Genomic DNA, 21,009 nt, shown 5'->3' with positions numbered 1-21,009 from the left:
TTAGTGATGTTTGCATTAGAAGATTGATTTACTTAACTTACTTACTCATGTCATTTTCTTTGTTTCAGGTGAAGAGCAAGACATGTTCCAGTTGAAGACAACAGATGATGTCTCTTCCAAGTTTTACGTTTCTGAATGTCACGGGTAGTCTTGAATCAAGTCAGAACCAAAATATTTGGAACAAGTTTGGTAATGATTAAAATGTTTAATTATTGTATGTTTCTATTTTGTCTTTTAATAAATAAAATTTTTTATCTTTATTGTTTTAAAATTTAATTTTTTTTTGGCTAAGGATTCCAAAACGGATAACACCATTGGACCAAGATTTAGGTTTAAAGTCCTTAACTATTTAAAAAAAAAAAAAAATATTAAACTAAGGCTAAGGACTCCAATGGTGGGTAACACCATTGGAGGTGCTCTAAGCTCTTTTAGACAAATTTTGTATGAAAAATAAGGAAAATTCTCTTAACTGATTATTTATATATTTTATTAACTTCATTGGAACACGAACAAAGTTAATGAAGGAAACTGGCAATTATTAATGTGTAGACTGTAGAGGCTTTAGTCCGTGTTCCCTTTTCTCATCTAGAAACTTTTTAACCTATGAATATAAAGTACTTGTATACTACTAGTCTCTGTACTTCTAGTAGCATTTGGTGATTAAATCAACAATTCTTATGCTATTCAATTCATAATTTATTTTTAAAAAACCGTTGCTTCGTTTGAGTATTTCAATTCTTGGGTTAAGTCCCCTAGGTATTTTCTGTTTTTTGGTTATAGAACATTTGTGGTATTTTTGCATTATCAGTTTTGTTATGAATGCTTCCCATACTCTGGAGAATTGAGTTTCTGTCAGTTTTGTCTCTGCAGATTTACTTTTCTCATTCAGTTATGTATTCCACAATGTATCCTTTCTTGTGTTTGATATAAAATTCCAGTTGATAAAAGAAAACCATTGTTATTGCTGGTTATAATATTTATAAACAAACGCTACTTCCTACTGTTGATCAACATTCATCATCACCCTTTACCCCCATTCCTTCATGTTTTGAGGTCCTTTAAGCATCTACATTTTTCTAAAATCCAATATCTTATTTTGGCTCATAGATATGTTCTCTCAGGCGACTTTAAAACGAGTCGATGTATAAGAACTGCTCTAGCACTAGCTTTGTCATGCAAATCCAATCCTTTTGGTGCCCTGCACTCACTGTTGGGAACCGTCTACGCTCTCTGATTTAGTCTTTTGTTACAACCTCCTTGATGAAACAAAAATGCAATGGGTTTCTTTTATTACAAAACACAAAAGTCATATACGTCTTCTGGAGAGACCAACAGCAAGAGTTCAATCCCCGAACCCAGAAAAACACTTGAAAGAAAAGAATGAATGAATGCACTCAAAAGAACACTTGACACCATTTTGCAATCGATGGTTTGGTTATGATATATATCTCAGTTCTTCACAGTGGTGACATGTTTGAGAAGCATGTCCACAACATCTCTGGAAATCCTGGAAGCTTCATTCTTCAACTGCTCGATCTTGGCATCAGTCTCCTGCTCTAGCCTCTTCACGTTTGCACCTGAATCTCCACTGGTCTGTTTTTTTTTTTCCGAAGTAAAGTTTTCTCATCAATAACATGATGTATTAAAGAAACACATTTAACTTAAGAACAATTTTTTTTTTAATAATCTGACCTCTTCGAGTTTCCTCTGGAAACCATGCTCAGTGCTGTCTTTGTGCTCAGCAACCTCTGTCTCAGCCTCTTCCTTGGCTTGCTTCAGCCTTGCCATTTTTGCTTTCAAAAAACCAAAACATATATACATTCTCAACATATAATGCTACTCAACCAAATGCATTATTGCGACCAGAGCTTGTAGTTTACCGGTCCTAGCGGCGTTGACGATTTGCTGAGCTTCGTGTTCAGCAGCTAGCAGTAGCTTGATCCCCCCATGGTTACTGGTAGATTCCATGTTTTATTGGATAACTCAAAAATCTGTTTTTTTTTTTTTAATTCAAGAACGCCACAAATTGTTATAGTGAGCTTTTCTCTGGTTTACTAAACAGATAATAACCAGAAACTAAACCAAGATTGATTACACGGTTATCTACACCAAAATACAAAATCATTGGATCTAACTAAGGTCATATGAGAAATCGAACCTGAGAATCCAAACTTTAACAAAGTCTATGCAATGTTCATACACAACGGTGATCAGATCGAGCATTAGATGAAATAGCAAAATGTTACAAGATCAAATCGTAAAACTGTTCGAAAGAGTCAAATTAGCTCAGAATCGCAATCCAGCATTCATAATCACAACAATAAAAGATTCTACGATCTGAATTGCTACAAACTGGTTGTAATGTGAAACGATCCATCACGAATCACGATCCTTGTGCCAAAAGCCTTTAAAAAACACTGTAAAACTCTATACCAATTTCATCATCATATCGTCTCGGATGCTTCAACTGATATATACCAAAATCTAGGGGGAACAGAGAAGAAGTCTACCTGCTTCCGCGAAACTGGAGAGAAAGAGAAGACGAGACGAGAAGAGAAGACGAGAACGGATTTGATCAAGGATATGATTTTTCCCTCACAATAATAATATGGGCCTGATCAAAACCCACTCCTCTTTACTTTTATGGGCTTTGGAGGACTAAATGGGCTTTAGAGGACTAAATGGGCCTGAGCCAACCACCCATTTATCTGCATTTGTGTACCTATAAAAAATCTATCATAGAATACGGAGAAAACTTTCATGTACATAGTGTTAATTCTTTTAATCATTCTTCTCATCACTCACACATTCGTTTTATATCTAACTACACTTGTACTGAATGGTGCTTGTAGAAGATGTAATTAATTGCCTTCGCAGTTCCCACAACGAAAACTTAAAGAGCTCGTAAACTTGTCCATTACGTCATTTACTTTGTGTTGGTGAGTGAGGAATATGTAATTTCATACTAGTTAATTATTCTCCACGTTTGTTGCGATTCATTGACCAAAGAAAATAAAGATTGTTGTGATGGAACCGAGGAGTATATCAGCTGCACTTATTATCTTAGAATTCAACACGTTTATAATGGGTAGTCATGTTAACTTATCTATTGATCGTACTTTTATGAATTAAGACAGCTAAGCTCAATAGTTGATTACTGTAATAATAGAATAAATGTAGACGACTTTGTAAGCTAGAAATATATTATTGAACTGGGTGAGTTTTTTATTTATTGAAAACGCACAAATATTTATACATCTTAAATATGATAAAGAAGTAATATATGGATTTGATATGGAAGAAATACAAACTTGATATGGAATATTGTAAAATTGATAGTTAAAGAGATAAATGAACAAAATGAAAAATAAAATTTTAACTGAAAAAATAAACAAATAGGAATTTTTGTATTGTTTGTTCTTCATCATAATTGCAGAAGAAACTTTTTCTTTGTAAATTCATTTTTCACGAGGAATCTAGAGGAAAATAGTGGATCTACTTATCAATAATTTAAAGAACAAAGAATTCACGATAATTTTATTCTTCAGCATGGTCATCAACTGAAACCTAATGTTTTCATATCTTTCTAATAGTAATAGAAAACCGGTTAAAAATAGAAAACCCGGTTTATGAGTACCATAAATATATATTCACGTAGGCTTCAATTGGTGATTACATTTTATGAACAAATAATGGTAAAATTCTTATTTTTCAATTTTTATACTAATCATGCTGAATTTTTGTCAAATTATAGACACATGGATCCCACTTTATTCTCCTCATTTTTGAAGGATGAAAACAATTATTAAGAAAAAATTCCTCCTTCAATTTTGATGGAGAATGAATTGAACATAAATTTTTATATTTTTGTTTATTTATTTCTTCAATTAAATTTTTGTTCATTATTTAACTCATTTTTCTTTTTAGTTGTTAAATGGTCATCAATTGAAGTTGTAGAGTGTGATTGCCTGATTGGTGTTTAACTGTCTATATAATAGACAAAAAATTGATTTAAAGTCATTATTTAATTTCTTTTACCAATAAAATGAAAAGTAATGTAAATGATTTTACCATAATTTGGTGAAAAGGAAGACGAAGAACAAACTGTGAAGATATTTATTTTTATTTATAACCGGAACATTTAGTTTTATGGTAAATGGCTCACAAATGTGAGTACCGTCACTTGAGTTCGAGTCCGGACATTCGGCACGTTTTAAGTGATACGAAAATATGAATTGTACGGATTTTGTGGTGATTAGTCACTAGATCTAAAAAGTCTTTGAAATCATACGACGGTTATAAAAAAATATTATTTACGCAAAGTAACGTTTTCTCTTAATTTAATCTCTATTCTCTTGTTCTATTCTTCCTGTAAGTCTACTATTCACATCCAATTGTGTGTTGTCTACTCTTATTTTTGTTTTCTTCTTCTATGTGTTACTATACTAAAGACTAATTGGACCCGCAATCTAATCTATGTGCATCTAACTGAAATACCAAAAAGAAAAAAAATCCTTTGTATAAAGTATAAATTACGTCATACATGATTACCTAACACTGTTTTGTAAGGAAGTCTACGAATGTATGATCACTATGACGTGACGATTATATTTTTCTTTGGTCAAATTCATTAACGTATAGTGATTGATAAATACTTCGTCATCGCTATCTAATTTCCTTAAAAGTCTCCGGTCTTTGTTTTGGGTTGCAAAATTTTGATTGTACTTTTGCGTGTGTTAAAATAAAACGAGAGGAACTCTGTAAAAAAGTTGGAGATTTAAATCCACAGCAGAGAAACAAAAGAAAGTGAAACAATGAACGACTTTCTCTTCCAACGATTTGAGCCACTAATTAAATAATAGAATAATGGTGTCCGTATGATTATCTTATCAAAAACTCAAAGTTGAACATGTGATTTAGTTTAATATTTTAATAAGTCGTCTTAAGGTTTTGTTATCCATGTGTTGGTTGACTCTGTCGGATGAGAGCGATTTATAGGACTAGTAAGTAATTATTTTATTAATATAAAATTGTTTAATATCTAACCATGAAATGAACTTTTAGCATGACCGAAACATTGTAGGTCCCGTATTTAGTTTTTGTTCCCACGTGTCCGAGTCTTCATTTTTTTGGTTTTTTTTTTTTGCTAAGAAAGTATTTTCCATTTGTAATTTGTTGATTTGATTATAGTTGTTTTGTTACAAAAAAAAAAATGAAGATTATAATTGTTTATGATTCTAAATTATAAAACTTTTACCATTTCAACATGACAGACACAATACAGACAGGTGCCACTGTACACTTAAACAATCAATGGGTATAACAGAGCATGGTACCACGATTTTTCTATTTTATTCACTGAACACACAATACTTTATTTGTACATGCTGTCTGTCTACTATATGACTCGAACATCTAAACATACTTAATTGCTTGCTGATTGTTAATTCTTACATATTATATGAGCCATATGAAATAAAGTGAATTCGGTTACTTTCATTGATCAATTTACATCGATACATATACACATTAGTATTTCCTATTATGATAAGGAAAGTATCTAGATTGTATCTCGAAGATATTATTGACATATATCTTGGCGCCCAATACCCCCCCTCAAGTAGGTGGTACGAAATGTCGAACACCTAACTTGGACAAAAGGTACTCAAATGTCGGTCTTGGAAGAGCTTTGGTGAAAAGATCTGCAACTTGTTCCTTTGTAGATATGTGTTCTGTAGAGATAGTGCCATCTTGAACAGCATCACGAACTTGATGACAATCAGCTTCAATATGTTTTGTCCGTTCGTGGAACACTGGATTCGCTGCAATATGGATCGCGGCTTGGCTGTCACAGTGTAAAGTAACCGGATGAGAGTGATCAAAACCAAATGTCTTCGCAAGAGACTTAAGCCATTTGATTTCGCGAAGTGTGTAAGCCATGGCGCGGTACTCGGCCTCTGCAGATGAACATGATACTGTATTTTGCTTCTTTGTCTTCCACGAAATCGGTGAATCTCCAAGGTAAACAATGTAAGCCGACAAAGACCTTCTTGTGATTGGACATGCAGCCCAGTCTGAATCGCAGTAAGCAGTAAGGCTGAGCTCGCTGTCGGACCGTAGTAAGATGCCTTGTGTCGACGAGCCCTTCAGATAACGCACAAGACGTAAAGCAGCTTCCCAATGCGCGACCAATGGAGTCTTCATGAACTGAGATAAAATGTGCACAGCATAGCTCAAGTCAGGCCGTGTAATGGTGAGATAAATAAAACGTCCAACCAGTCGACGGTATTGTTCCGGGTTAGAGAACAGTGGACTCTTAACAGAAGCAAGTTTGTGGTTAAGTTCCATAGGAACCAGAGAAGGCTTAGCGCCTAACAGACCAGCTTCAGCGACAATGTCAAGGGCGTACTTTCTTTGAGAGAGACAGAAACCATCAGGACCCCGACCAACTTCAATGCCCAAGAAGTATTTTAGCTTACCAAGGTCTTTCATGTGAAAACACTCATTGAGATGAACCTTGAACCGATCAACCATAGCGAGATCGTTTCCGGCAATTATAAAATCGTCGACATAGACCAAGATATGCAAGATGGTTTTGCCCTTTTTGTAAGAGAAAAGCGAGTAATCTTCCTTGCTCTGTCGAAACCCAAACTGTGTGAGAGCTGCTGAGAGCTTTGCAAACCAACATCGAGGAGCTTGTTTGAGTCCGTACAAAGATTTTCTTAGACGGCAGACCTTAGTAGGATCACTCGATTTGAAACCAGGAGGGAGCTGCATGTAAACTTCTTCCTTGAGATCACCATGAAGGAAGGCATTATGAACGTCCATTTGATGAACCTCCCAAGATTTCGCAGCTGCAACACTCAGAAGATATCGGACAGTAGTGATTTTAGCAACTGGAGCAAAAGTTTCTTTATAATCTGTTCCTTCTTTCTGTCGATTTCCACATACAACCAGCCGAGCTTTGTAACGCTCAAGTGTTCCATCAGCATTAAACTTCAACTTGTAAACCCATTTGCAGCTGATAGCTTTCTTTCCAGGAGGTAAATCAGTGATGTCCCACGTATGGTTAGCCTCGAGAGCCTCTATCTCGAGTCGCATTGCCTCACACCATTCTTTAATGAGAGCTGCAGCTTTAAAATTTTTCGGTTCTGTGCTCTCAAGAACAGCAGCTAGGAAAGCAATGTGGTTTGCTGAAAAACCAGAGTCAGTCAAACATTGTGCAATGGGATATAAAATCTTACCAGAAACCGTAGTCGAGGAGTCTGAAGTGGAGAAACCAGGTGGAAGAGCATGAGCGGAGGAGGAGTGTACATTAGAGGTGACAAAATCTTTCAACAAGACTGATGGTTTCTTAGAGCGGTGACCGCGACCCAGCTGTTCAGGTGAAGCAACGGTATGTGATTCATCAGATTCTGCAGTGACCAGAGGAGTAACAGCAGTGTCAGTTGCATCATCTGTCAGAACAGGTTCGGTGGAAGCAAGTTCCGCTGTTTGTATATCATGAGAAACCTCAGCAAGCGTCACTGGAGAGAGATCATCCATAGGTGGAGGCGTCCAGTCTGCATCAACAGATTCAACCGGTGCTTGTTGTGAAGGCAAAGTCTCATGTGCAGCATTCACGAATGGGAACACATCTTCTTGAAACTGTACGTCGCGACTAACAAAGAATTTTCCTGACTCGATATCATATAGTCGCCATCCCTTTTTACCATACGGGTAGCCTACAAAGACGCATCTTCTGCTGCGAGTACCAAATTTATCCTTGTCACGCGACCGAAGGTGAGCGTAGCACAAACAGCCAAAAGTGCGTATCATGTCATACTTGGGTCGGGTGCCGAAAAGCAACTCGTGAGGCGTCTTGCCCTTTAGAACAGAGGAAGGCGTCAGATTAATCAGGTGAGTGGCTGTGAGGATACTTTCACCCCAGAATTTAACAGGGAGATGACTTTGGAAGAGGCACGCGCGAGCTACGTTGAGGATGTGTCGGTGTTTTCGCTCAGCTCGACCATTTTGTTGAGGAGTGTCAACGCAGGAGGTCTGGTGCAAGATGCCCTGCTCTTGAAAGAAAGATGTAAGGCACATAAATTCAGTGCCGTTGTCACTCCTAAATGATTTAACAGGTTTTCCGAATTGTCTTTCTGACATAGCACAGAAGTTTCGAATCAGAGCCGAGACTTCCGTCTTGGTAGACATAAGGTGTGTCCACACAGTTCTAGAGTAGTCATCAACCAGTGTGAGAAAGTATACTGCACCACTAGTGGAAGGGGTTCGATAAGGCCCCCAAACATCCGCATGAACAAGAGAAAAGCAATCTGAAGCTTTATTAATACTATCATTAAAAACTTCTCATGTTTGTTTGGCACGAAAACAAATATCACAACTCTTGATCTCTCCCAAAGTACTAGAAGATTGATCACATTCAGATAAAGAAAGCAAAACACCAGCAGATGGATGTCCTAATCTACGATGCCACAATACTCCAGAAGAATTGTCTCCCTTTGAAACCTTGTGTGCACGAGCAGCTGAGACTCCAGTAAAATAGTACACTCCCTCACGCTCTTCACCCGCTCCAATCAAAGTCCTCGTAAAACGGTCCTGCAAGAAACACAAAGTATCTGTAAATATGGCTATACAACCAGTTTGTTTCAACAGCTTTGCAACAGATATCAATGTGCAGTCAAAGTCAGGAACAAACAACACATCATCGAGCCAATATCCAGAGCTCAATGGCAGTACACCCCGCTTTGTAGCCCGAGAGGCATTCCCATTTGGGAATTTGACAGGTGAAGAAACGATATCAACCACGTTTATCAGCATAGACAAGTCACCTGTCATGTGATGAGAGGCACCTGTGTCAATTATTACATCAGAAAGATTAGTTTTACCCGACAACTTTTCAGATGAGATGTTTGTTCGCTGAGATTGAAGGAGCTGGATGAGTTGAGAAATCTGATCGTGCCCACTGTTACTGGAGGAGCGAGCACTATTCACTTTGCCTCTCCCGCGTCCTGTACCACGTATTCCGCGTCCACCTCGCTGAACAGATTTGTTGTCTGAGTTGGCAGGTCGGTTTCCTCGAGCTGCAGATGGATTTTGCTCAAGGTACCAGTCAGGATATCCATGAAGCAGGAAACACTCGGTCATCTCATGCCCTTGTCGATGACAATGAGTGCAAGAAAGAGCAGAGCGGTCGCGATAACGCTGTCCAGAGACTGCAGCAGCCTGAGGAGCCGCTTGTGTTTTGACAGAGAAACCGATATCCTCTGTTTTGGCGACCTCTCGTGTTTGCGCAATATTCTGGTTCTGCTCTTCTCTGATAACACGTGAGTAAACTTGGTTTAGAGGAGGGAGTGGGTCTTCTCCAGTGATTGTTGACCGGATGTTCCCAAATCGAGGAAGATCAAGCCCAAAGAGGAATTTATGTACTCGATCATCTTCGCGTTCCTTCAATATGTCTGCTGCGGCTTCACAACGGCACACCTTCGAGGTGTTGTAGTTTTGGAGTTCCTCCCACAGCTTCGTCAGGCGTCCATAATACTCGAGAACAGGTTGACCATTTTGCTTACACAAAGCGATCTCATCTTTCAAAACTTGCTTTCGTACTCCGTTGCCTACTGAGAAACGAACACGAAGGCTTTCCCAAAGAGTTGCAGCTACAGATTCGTAAGCCACAGTGGAGCGAATTTTGGGATCTATGGATGTCCGAATCCATCCAACGATCATCGAGTTGGCTGCAAGCCACGAGCTTAGATCGGGTTCAGTTGCTGGTTGCGTAAAGGTTCCATCTATGAACCCAATTTTCTTTTTCGCCTGAAGTGAGTTTCTCAATTCAGTCGACCACTCCGGGTAGTTGTCTTCTTTCAACACGACAGAGGAGATCAAAGCTCCGGGATTGTCAGAGGGGTGTAACGAGAACATAGGATTTGGTGCAACGGTGGCGACAGCTCCAGTAGTACCCGACATTATTAGGTTTTTAGTAGAGGTAGAAGTTTAAGTAGAACGAGACGGCGGCTTGTACAGCAGCGGTGCTCTTCAACAACGGCGGCGGCGGTGGCTCTAAGGCGACGGCGACGGCGGCTGTTAATAAAATGTTTCTAGGTCAAAGGATTTTATGCTCTGATACCATGAAATAAAGTGAATTCGGTTACTTTCATTGATCAATTTACATCGATACATATACACATTAGTATTTCCTATTATGATAAGGAAAGTATCTAGATTGTATCTCGAAGATATTATTGACATATATCTTGGCGCCCAATACCATAGTAAAAATTGAAGACTGTCGCAAACTCTTTCGACACCTCATGGCTCATGGTTTTACGATGATATGTGTAAACATTAGTATTCGCTAATGCATAGTTTTATCTGAGACCTGACAATAATTTGAAAGCAACTTATATATCACTGTCGTTATTTCTGCTAAACTTCATCAATTTTATAAGTGATCCTGTAACCAACCAACATTTTTATATGTCGTCATCAACCGAGCATTGACATTAGCTTACCGAACGACAATACTCTGAATTTTCATTCTGATATTCCAAGTATCACTGAATTTATTTAATTAAGTTATCAAAAGGATAATCTGTCTCGAGTTAATATTGTATTTATTTTTTATTATTAGAAAGCTTACGTGAAACCCATATTTTTTTACATCTACAAGCAGAACATGTATATATTTTCTTATTTTCAGTGTAGATATATATTATAATCTGGTATTCAATATCTTAATGAGTTTACAAAGAATAGGTATACTATTGCATTGTTGAAAATTTTACACTATATTGAATATCATAACAATGTGATCCGTCTTTTGGTGCTACATCCAATAATCCTACCATTTTCTCAATAATAGAGGATTATATATATATGTATATTATTTTGATCTGGAAAGTTTATTAATTTTCAAATAATTTTTTTTTACAAAGAATGTTATTTTTCAAAGGATCACACTAATTACGAAAATTGTTTAATTTTAAATTTACAAATAATTTTTTTTTGTCAGCAACATGAACATACTCAACTTGGACTATGTAAACCAAAGTGTTAATTCTGTACATATATGAACAGTCTTGAAATACGAGAAACCCTAAACAAAAAAATAATAGGGACTCACATTTATATTGTACAGTTATACTACAATACTAGAAAAAGATAAAAAAAAAAGAAAAATTAAAAGAAAAAAAATAAAGCGTGGGAAAATAATGGGGCCTGTTTTCAGTTTTGATATTATTTTATTTCCCATAAGTGCTCAAAATTTAGTTCTATATTTTTTTCAATAACACAGTTGGGGCCTTCAGGCCTTAGACTAGGTTTCATTTAGCTCTGCTCAAAGACGCCGTTCGTCAATATAAACGACGACTAAAGATGGTTAATCCGAACATTTCGTGCCAGCCTATTCGTCAACATGTATGAATTTTGAGTGACTAAAGTTCAAAATATTTTGAAAATAAGTTACAAAAACAAGTTATTCTTTGGTTCCAAAACTATATTCATCTGTTAAGAACAATTGGTTGTAAAGATCACATAAAACTGTTTTAAATTTTTTATACTCTCCATTGCCCATAAAATGGTCTCTATAAATGATACATTGTACAAAATTTGTATGAAATTTTAAAATAATATTTACTTTTTTGTAACTTAAAAAAATACACAATAAAATGATATTTACGTAACAAAAAAAAATGTTAAAGTGACGTTTTTATAGTATAGAAGGAATAATAGTTTTGCGTTGAATCAGTCGTAATATAGTACTAGGTTCATCAAGTTGACCCAAAACGAATTTTACGAGACAAAATAAAATTCAATTCAAGCCAGATAGTTCAAACTAAATAGGTATTTATGCTACGGACGTGTTAAAACTTAAAACATCTATACATATTCAATTTGAAGACGTCCAGTCCAGTACATCGATTCCAAAAGAATATATATATAACCAATCTATTATAGCGGCTTCAGGTTCCAATCTGATGGATTCATTATTTCAAGTATTCCCTGTAATACGACGGACTGAAATACAGCTGTTGAGATATTTATTACTCATTCTGTCTAACGAAAAATTTGATTTTGATCTTATTTACACAGATTACTAAAATGGTTATAACATACTGTATTTATATTTTCATTAATCACATATATTTAATCAATGGTATTTGAGATAAATAAATTATTTATAAAATCAATGTATTTTACAACTAATATTCTTTCCGTTTTATAAAGTGGCATATTTTAGAAAAAAAAATTGTTTCAAAAAGATATATTTTTGTATTTTTAATGCATATTTTATTAATTAATTATAAAATTTTCAAAAGTTTAATTGCACTTATTCAATTTTTATTGGCTTAAAATTATGGAAAAAGATAATCACCAAAATATGCATATTTAATGTATTTTATTAAATGTGTGAAAAATCTAAAATATGTAACATTTTGAAACGAATAGAGTATTAAACTAAAATAAATTGCATTAAAATTTTAAAATTATGTTTTTACTTAATAAGAAAAATATTAAAATGACATTACATTTGTGAAACAAAATAAGACTATCTCAAGTGGATTATTCTGTTTTTTCTTCAAAATAAAGTAAATTTTACATTAATAGTACTATGTTTTAGTATATACCTAGTGTGGTGAAAAAGTGAGTTACTAAATCTATTGGGTAAATCTCTTTTTACTTTATTATCTAATAAAAATAATGTAGAATTACTCAAAACTCTATTTTATAATGAAATGGAGTAGGGTCAAAATATGTTGTAAGTATGTATATATTTTTTTTAAAAGAAATGATTAACCTCGGGTATGTTAAAGAGACATACTTAACTTCTGGACTAACTTCTGGATGAGAGATGCAGTCCATGACAAGATTTCTTCCGGATTTTCATACGGACGTATCTGCAGCCATGATAAAGAGAACAATGTGACTTTAGTTTTTGCAGTAGGAAAATCGAACATATAATGTGTTTATATCCAAGGTCCGTTCACGACCACAAGACCCGCCCGTAAGTATGTATACAACAAGTGGTGGTCGGTAATTTAATTTGAGAGTACTTTTATTCACATATATATCGTGTGAGTATTCTACGTACGAGATATATGGAATTGCTTCTGTGCTTAAGAGCAATTTTTTTTTGAAGGCTTGCTTAAGAGCAAGTTAAAACTCGATCAAGAAACTTTTGGTCAACTCTATATCGGTAGAAAGGTTTAATACATTTAAGATCTGTTAATGACGAAGCCTAATTAAAGAAAATTTACGTTGATAGAAACTTTTGGTCAATTCTACGTCGATAGAAAATTTTGGTCAATTCTACGTCGATAAATAGGTGTTTCATGATGGCGTCAAGGATACATTCACACAAATACATTTGTGATCTGTTTGCAAGGAAGTCCGATGAAAATACAGTTGTTTTCCTCTCAAGATGGCTCTGAAATATATGAATACCAAAAACAGAAAAGACTGCAATTTTGACTTATGGATACAGATAAGACTTGTGGATACATTTTGGATAGAAACAGATTACGGTCTACACAACCAATTCTCAAGTTCTTGATTCTTGAAATTAAACACAAAACCAATAGAATTAGTATATATATACAATAATGGAAGTTCTTAGTTGTTCAAAAATATATACAATAATTTTTTTAAGATTTATTTTATTTCTATTTCACATATATATTTTGTATATATAAAACAATAAAATAATTGAATCCGTTTATATACTTACAACGATATACCAAAATGATAATGTTTAAAACAATATAACATAAAAAAAATGTACCACTTTAAAATATCCCATGCTGAAATTTGAATATATACATATACATTTCCAAAAGAAATCAACTATCTTTGTTAGTTGCGACTTGCCAGCCATATCCTAGAGATAATGTTTTATTTTTTGTTTTATTTATTATTATACAAGAAAAACAAAATAACTCCCGCGCAGTCAGGGGTATTATTGATATCTCGCTAGACTGGAGGCTATATAAAGAGCCCTAGTAACGGCCAGTATACTCCATCTCCCCCTCCCACTCCTACTTCTCCCTCTTCTCCGTCTTGTTTTCAGATATTAAACTATCCGTGAGTATCGCGTCTCTGTATCTATCCGTATCTCGTGCATTGATCTGATTTGTTTTTATCTTCCGAGAATATCTAGAAACTTAAACGTAATCGGCTTGCTATAGGGTTCTTCTATATCTCTCTATCCTGAGAATATTCATCGTAGTTTTACTTTCTCTTTTTATGTATCCGAGAAAATACAAGAAAAGGAATACTAACTCGTAATGATTCTAATATTTTTCAGATCCAAAAGATATGGGAACGAACGATACAACATGTCCAGGACCAATGAAAGCAACCTCTAATGGAGTCTTTCAGGGAGAGAATCCTCTGCAACATGCGTTGCCTCTTCTGATACTACAGATCTGCATCGTTCTTTTCCTCACTCGTGTTCTTGCTTTTATCCTCCGTCCTCTCCGGCAACCACGTGTCATCGCCGAGATAGTGGTAGCGTTTCTTTAATCATCTTTTCAGTTTGTGTTCTTTATTAATCTTGATCCAAAATTTTTGATTCTTATTAGAAGTCAAAAGCGGTTACCAATTTGATCAATAATTCATTTATCTATAAAAATTAACCAAATCTGAATGACTTTTGAAAACATTATTGTTTACGAGTTTTACACCAATCATAACCTTGAATTAGTCGTCCATGATATTTAATGACGTATATTCCGAGGAATTTTCATCAGAATATGCATTTTTCTTCCTAGAAATTCGCTGACACGTTAAGCTTTGAGTGTGTTTGATTTTCTTATAGTTCCACTTTTCCACAAGTTCCAATCAGTGTGGAAGATATGATTCATTGTATAACTTCATTAACATTGACTAGTCATAAATTCATACTTTTCTTACTACATTTGCTTACTTTTCATATACACAATTATACACGTTTTTGGTCTGAAAATAGATAGTATATACTATTGACGTATACATTTGATTCCTTTGCATAAAATTGACTAGTAAGTACACATTGATTAGTCATAAATGCATACATTGATATTACTTTGCATATAGACAAATATACATGTTTTTGGTGCGCAAGTAGGACTATATTATAGTTTTAAGTTTGTGTTTGATGTTGTTGTGATTGGTGTTTTAATTAGGGTGGAATATTACTTGGACCATCAGCTCTTGGGAAAAGCTCAAAGTTTCTCGACACAGTTTTTCCAGCAAAGAGTCTAACGGTTCTAGACACACTTGCCAACTTGGGACTCATCTTCTTTCTCTTCCTCGTCGGTCTCGAGCTTGACCCTAAATCTCTCAAGCGAACCGGGAAGAAAGCTCTCTCCATCGCACTAGCTGGAATCACTCTCCCTTTCATCTTCGGCATCGGAACTTCATTTGCACTGCGTAGCTCCATTGCTGATGGAGCTAGCAAAGCTCCTTTTCTCGTGTTCATGGGCGTTGCTCTCTCCATCACAGCTTTCCCCGTCTTGGCACGTATCCTCGCTGAGATCAAGCTTCTCACAACTGATATTGGGAAGATTGCCTTGTCAGCTGCTGCGGTTAATGACGTGGCGGCTTGGATTCTACTAGCTCTCGCGGTGGCTCTCTCCGGAGAAGGGAGCTCTCCGCTCACTTCTCTATGGGTGTTTCTAGCGGGTTGCGGTTTTGTTGTGTTCTGTATCTTTGTCGTGCAGCCGGGGATGAAGTGGATTGCCAAACGTTGTCCCGAAGGGGAACCGGTTAAAGAACATTACGTGTGTCTCACGTTAGGTATTGTTCTTGCTGCTAGCTTCGTCACGGACTTGATTGGGATCCACGCGCTGTTCGGTGCGTTTGTGATCGGTGTTATCTTCCCTAAAGAAGGCAATTTCGCAAACTCTCTGGTTGAGAAACTTGAGGATCTCGTGTCGGGCCTGTTCTTGCCTCTTTACTTTGTATCAAGCGGTTTGAAGACAGATGTGGCGACCATACAAGGAGCTCAGTCTTGGGGACTATTGGTTTTAGTTATATTCAACGCTTGCTTCGGTAAGATCGTCGGCACGGTGGTGGTTTCTCTTTACTGCAAAGTTCCTCTTGATGAATCATTAGCACTCGGTTTCTTGATGAACACGAAAGGTCTTGTTGAGCTTATTGTCCTCAACATTGGTAAAGACAGAGGGGTAAGTCACATATATTAATCTTTGAGAAATACTTTCAAACTAGGTTAAGACCCGCGCCTTGCGCGGGATAAACATTATATATATAAATTATTTTATATATTATATGTTTATAACATATTATGAAATAATAAATATATATTGAATAACTAAAAAGTCATTATCTACTACTTATATAATTAAATTGGTGCGAACATATAAATAAATTTTATAAATCGAAAAAATATTTTTTCTATTTGATATGATATATATTTAAATTTAAATGATAGTAACATATATATGGTATATTTTAATATTAATATTTATTAGATGATGCTTTTTGCTCATTTTTTTTTATCATTTGTATCTGTTATAGCAAAAAGTCTAAATTAGTGATAACAAAATTTTCACTGTGAGATCAATAGTTTAAGTAATTTATAATATTTTAAAAAAATTAAGTTGTCAATATTTTTTCAAACTTTTTATCAAAAAAATGTTCAAAGTAAATTTCAAAATTAAGATATTTATGTATTTTTATATGGCATATAGTTTAATTTAAAATGATACATATATTTATATATCTTTTATTTTTGATACTTATTAAATGAGACTTTTAACTTATATTATTTTTAATTATTTATATCATGTCATAACAAAAGTTTTAAATCATAGATCACAAAATTTGAATGTGAAACTTTTAACGGTTTTAGTAATTTATACTCGTTTTTAAAAATTCAAAATATAATATATAAGTATTTTTTTTATAATTTTTATTATATGGTTACTATGATTGTTTAATTTATTTTAATAGCTTAAAATTAAACAAATATAATTATAATACACACTTATTTTTATCAAATCTTTATTATTCAAAATCATTAATTGTCATATATATTTTAGCTACATTAGGCAATTCCGTAATCTTATTTAAGGAAATAATGAAGCACATTAATAATGTATTTATTGTGGTTTAATAAAAAGCTTATTATATATTTAGATGGACCAACTTATTTCTCTAAGGATTCTAAGAATCATTCTAGTGATGACATGTGGCTACAAAAAAATGTTGCAATGCTTCTCAAATAATATATAGGGGATATAGAATTATATATTTTTTATTTAAAAATAACTAGAGTTTAAGAGTTATAGTAATTTAGTTTGACTATTCAGAATGTTATTTAGTACAGAAGTTAAAAGTGCTATATATGAGATTTATTGTAATAAATATTTGAGGATTAACCTGATTTTTGGTGTTTTTTTTCAGGTTTTGAACGATCAAATCTTTGCTATAATGGTACTAATGGCGATTTTTACTACCTTCATGACGACTCCTCTGGTTTTAGCGGTGTATAAACCAGGAAAATCTTCAACCAAAGGCGATTACAATAACCGGACAATCGAGGAAACGAACCGGTCCAACAAACCGCTACGTCTTATGTTCTGTTTCCAAAGCATAATGAACATTCCTACGATCGTGAACCTCATCGAAGCTTCCCGTGGCACGAACCGTAAAGAAACTCTATCAGTCTACGCGATGCATCTCATGGAGCTTTCAGAGAGGTCATCTGCTATACTGATGGCGCACAAGGTTAGAAAAAACGGCCTTCCTTTCTGGAACAAAGACAAATCTGGTAACAGTTCCGACATGGTGGTGGTCGCGTTCGAGGCTTACCAGAGACTTAGCCGTGTCTCGGTGCGTCCAATGACGGCCATCTCAGCGATGGCGACTATCCACGAAGATATATGCCGAAGCGCTGAACGCAAACGCGCTGCAATGGTGATTCTTCCGTTTCACAAGCACGTTAGACTGGACAGGACGTGGGAGACGACAAGGAACGAGTACCGTTTGATTAACAAGAAGGTTATGGAGGAAGCTCCGTGTTCTGTCGCGATTCTTGTTGATCGTGGTCTTGGTGGTGCGACTCGTGTCTCGTCTAGTGATTTCTCGTTGGCTATAACGGTTTTGTTTTTCGGAGGGAATGATGATCGCGAGGCGTTAGCGTTTGCGGTTCGTATGGCGGAACATCCTGGTATTAGCTTAACCGTGGTCCGGTTCATTCCTAGTGAAGAGTTTAAACCGGAAAACGTGAAGCTCGAGATAACCGAAGATCAAACCGGTTCGTGTTCAGGGGAAACTAGATTGGTTGATATAGAAGCTATAACCGAGCTTAAAGCAAAGCTAAAAGAACAAGAAAGCTCAGAGTGTCAGATTGTATACGAAGAGAAAATTGTTAAGTGTCACGAGGAAGTCTGCAAGGCTATGGATGAATATTCAAGAAGCAATCTTTTCTTGGTGGGGAAGTCACCAGAAGGTTCGGTAGCTTCAGGGTTACATGTGATGAGAAGCGACACGCCAGAGCTTGGACCGGTGGGGAATTTGTTAACGTCAAGCGAAAGTGTTTCGACGTCGGCGTCGGTGTTGGTGGTGCAACAGTATGTAGCAAGCCGTGATTCTCCGGTGGTTGGAGTCTTGAAGAACGCCACAAAGGAAGACTCGCCGGTTAAGGATACGGAGAGTCCTTAGCGATCTCTTTTTGGGATTCGAAGACTCGAAAAGGTCAAAAGATTGACTTGTGTCATTATGTAAATAATAAATTCGAATAAAATAATTTCACAAAAGAATATTTCGTTTATACACTGTAGGTATCCGTAGCATTTGGATTAAAATGACTAGAATGATGCCCGTCAATGTTTATAGTAGTTGACAAAAAATAGTCAATGATTATGTGTTTTATATCTCCTCATCAGTTGAGCTGGCAATTCGAGATCACAATTCAATGTTATTGGTTAAATATTTAGTCTCATAATGCAGATACTACTATACTAGCTAGTTAGCTGATGAGTGATGACGAGAAAAATGAATCGGGAAAGGACGTAAATGTTTTACTACTTGATTCTGCGCACGGATGAGAGTGTCTTTTGAGTAGCACATAGTGTTTGTTTGGAGATGATTAGCATTTAGCAGATTAAAGTCGTTCTTTAACCATCGCTGGTATTGAATGCTGGACTCATAACTTTTTAGATCAATCTTAAATGAACCTTCTGAGTTCTGAGGCTAAACATTGATTGTTTAGCTGATAAATTTTTAAATGTTCCATGGTGAAGTTGAGGAATAGAAGGTGTCTTTCTAGATTTCTTATCGTTTGTAGTTTTCTTTTTCGTTGAGTATGAGTTGTGGTCTCGTGGAGCCTAGTTTCTGGGACATGCTGTGAATATCTAATGACTAGGCATAATGATGGGATTCTACCGGTTCGTGTGATAAAACAGAATCCAAATACAAAGAGTTAACCAACATAAAGCGGTTAAAAAGAGAAAATCATCACGTGTATTATCAAATTATTTTCCATAATTTATATTTACTTTGATCAGTTGTTTTGTGGTAGAAATTAAAGTTCCTACACATCAATCGATTATATAATTTTATTGATGAACAATAAATAATAGCCTTTAAATTATAATAATCAAAATAACCAGTAAAATGAATGAAACAGTAAATAATATGCTTAAAAACAAAAAACCCAAAATAAACAGTAAAATGAATGAAAAGTAAATGAAATGAATAAAAATAAATAAAAATTTGATGAATGATTATTACTTTCTGAATAAAATTATAGAAGGACCATGACTATAAGATATATTTTTTCAAATAGTATATATATGATACTGAAATATTTTTAAATAATGTAATATACATATATAATTTTTAAAATATTACACTAAATTATCTAATAATAAATTTAATTTTTGTTCATTATTTTTACTGTTTAAATGTAGAGAAAATATTTTATATTTATATTAGAAAAGTTTATTTGAAAGGATAATGAGAAAACATTTCTGTATATTAAATTGATTTTTCTTAAATGGTGTGAATCTTGAAAACATCATATTTTCCTTATTCTTTTTTCTTCTTCTTAATGTGTTACCAACTGAAAGAATAGAGTAATGATCTTCTTAAAAACTTTGTTAGATGCATGCAAATCAAAACGATAAAGTTAGTTATGTACAGTCAAATTTAATTATTAACTAGATTATAACCCGCGCTTAGCGCAGTTTTATTTTTAATAAAGTAATTATATATATATATAAAGGTTTTTTTGTTTGATAATAATGAAACTCAAATGATGAAAGGTTACAATATTAAGTTATATAATAAATTGATAATCAAATTAAATATGTCAATGCTTGATTATCAAATGAAAATATTTGTAATTAGGTCTGGACATTTTAGTGGATATTTGAACCCGTATTTAAACCCGACTCGAAAAACCTGAACCAAAGTCTGAACCGTAATAACAAAATACCTGAATGAGTATAGAATTAGGAGATAATGGATATCTGAATCCGAGCGGACAATATCTCAACCCGAATAGATATTCGAAGATTCTGAACATATGTATATTTAACCTTATATTTCTAGCTTACATCTCTTATTATATTTAAAATATTTATATTGGTATTAAATATACTTTAAGATCATATAATATACATATAATTACTACAAAAAAACGATTTGCTCAAGCTTATTGTTTCATGCATTTACAAAAGTTTTATCCAATTTTTTTTAAAAATAACCAAATTAGTGTTTTTTTTTAATTTTAAAAATGTTATCTCCAAATCTGTTAATCATTTAATTTGCTAAAAATAAGAATTCAGTTGAGCAAAAGTTATATTTTCTTAAATACAAAACCTTGAGAAATGCAGATTTTTTTTAAATCTAAATATCCGAATCCGACCCGAGATAACCAAACCCGAACTAAAAAATACCAGAACCCGATTCCAAGTACAGAAATACGAACATGTTTTATACCCATATACCGAAAATATCCGAAAATCCGAAATACCCAAACCGAACCCGAATGGATATCTGAAC

At 34.7% G+C, this 21,009-nt stretch overlaps 2 protein-coding genes across 2 annotated transcripts; one reads left to right on the top strand and one right to left on the bottom strand.

Moving 5' to 3' along the window:
• Positions 1-1,261: 1,261 nt before the first annotated feature.
• On the bottom strand, positions 1,262-2,603 carry LOC125601422 (V-type proton ATPase subunit G2-like). Its single transcript, XM_048773610.1, has 4 exons — positions 2,511-2,603; positions 1,881-1,991; positions 1,693-1,793; positions 1,262-1,593 (listed from the first exon to the last, which is right to left on the bottom strand). Exons 2-4 carry the CDS (start codon positions 1,966-1,968, stop codon positions 1,450-1,452), a joined length of 333 nt encoding a protein of 110 aa, XP_048629567.1. The 5' UTR covers positions 1,969-1,991; positions 2,511-2,603; the 3' UTR covers positions 1,262-1,449.
• A 10,891-nt stretch (positions 2,604-13,494) lies between these two features.
• Positions 13,495-19,299, top strand: LOC125601423 (cation/H(+) antiporter 17-like). Its single transcript, XM_048773611.1, has 4 exons — positions 13,495-14,079; positions 14,303-14,505; positions 15,162-16,163; positions 17,404-19,299. The coding sequence occupies exons 2-4, from the start codon at positions 14,314-14,316 to the stop codon at positions 18,661-18,663; spliced, it is 2,454 nt and encodes an 817-aa protein (XP_048629568.1). The 5' UTR covers positions 13,495-14,079; positions 14,303-14,313; the 3' UTR covers positions 18,664-19,299.
• The last annotated feature ends 1,710 nt before the right edge of the window (positions 19,300-21,009 follow it).

This window comes from Brassica napus, unplaced genomic scaffold, assembly GCF_020379485.1.
Source record: "Brassica napus cultivar Da-Ae unplaced genomic scaffold, Da-Ae ScsIHWf_2557;HRSCAF=3304, whole genome shotgun sequence".
Classification (NCBI taxonomy): Eukaryota; Viridiplantae; Streptophyta; class Magnoliopsida; order Brassicales; family Brassicaceae; genus Brassica; species Brassica napus.
Note: the sequence above shows the minus strand (reverse complement) of the source record. Positions and strands in the feature narration are given on the sequence as shown.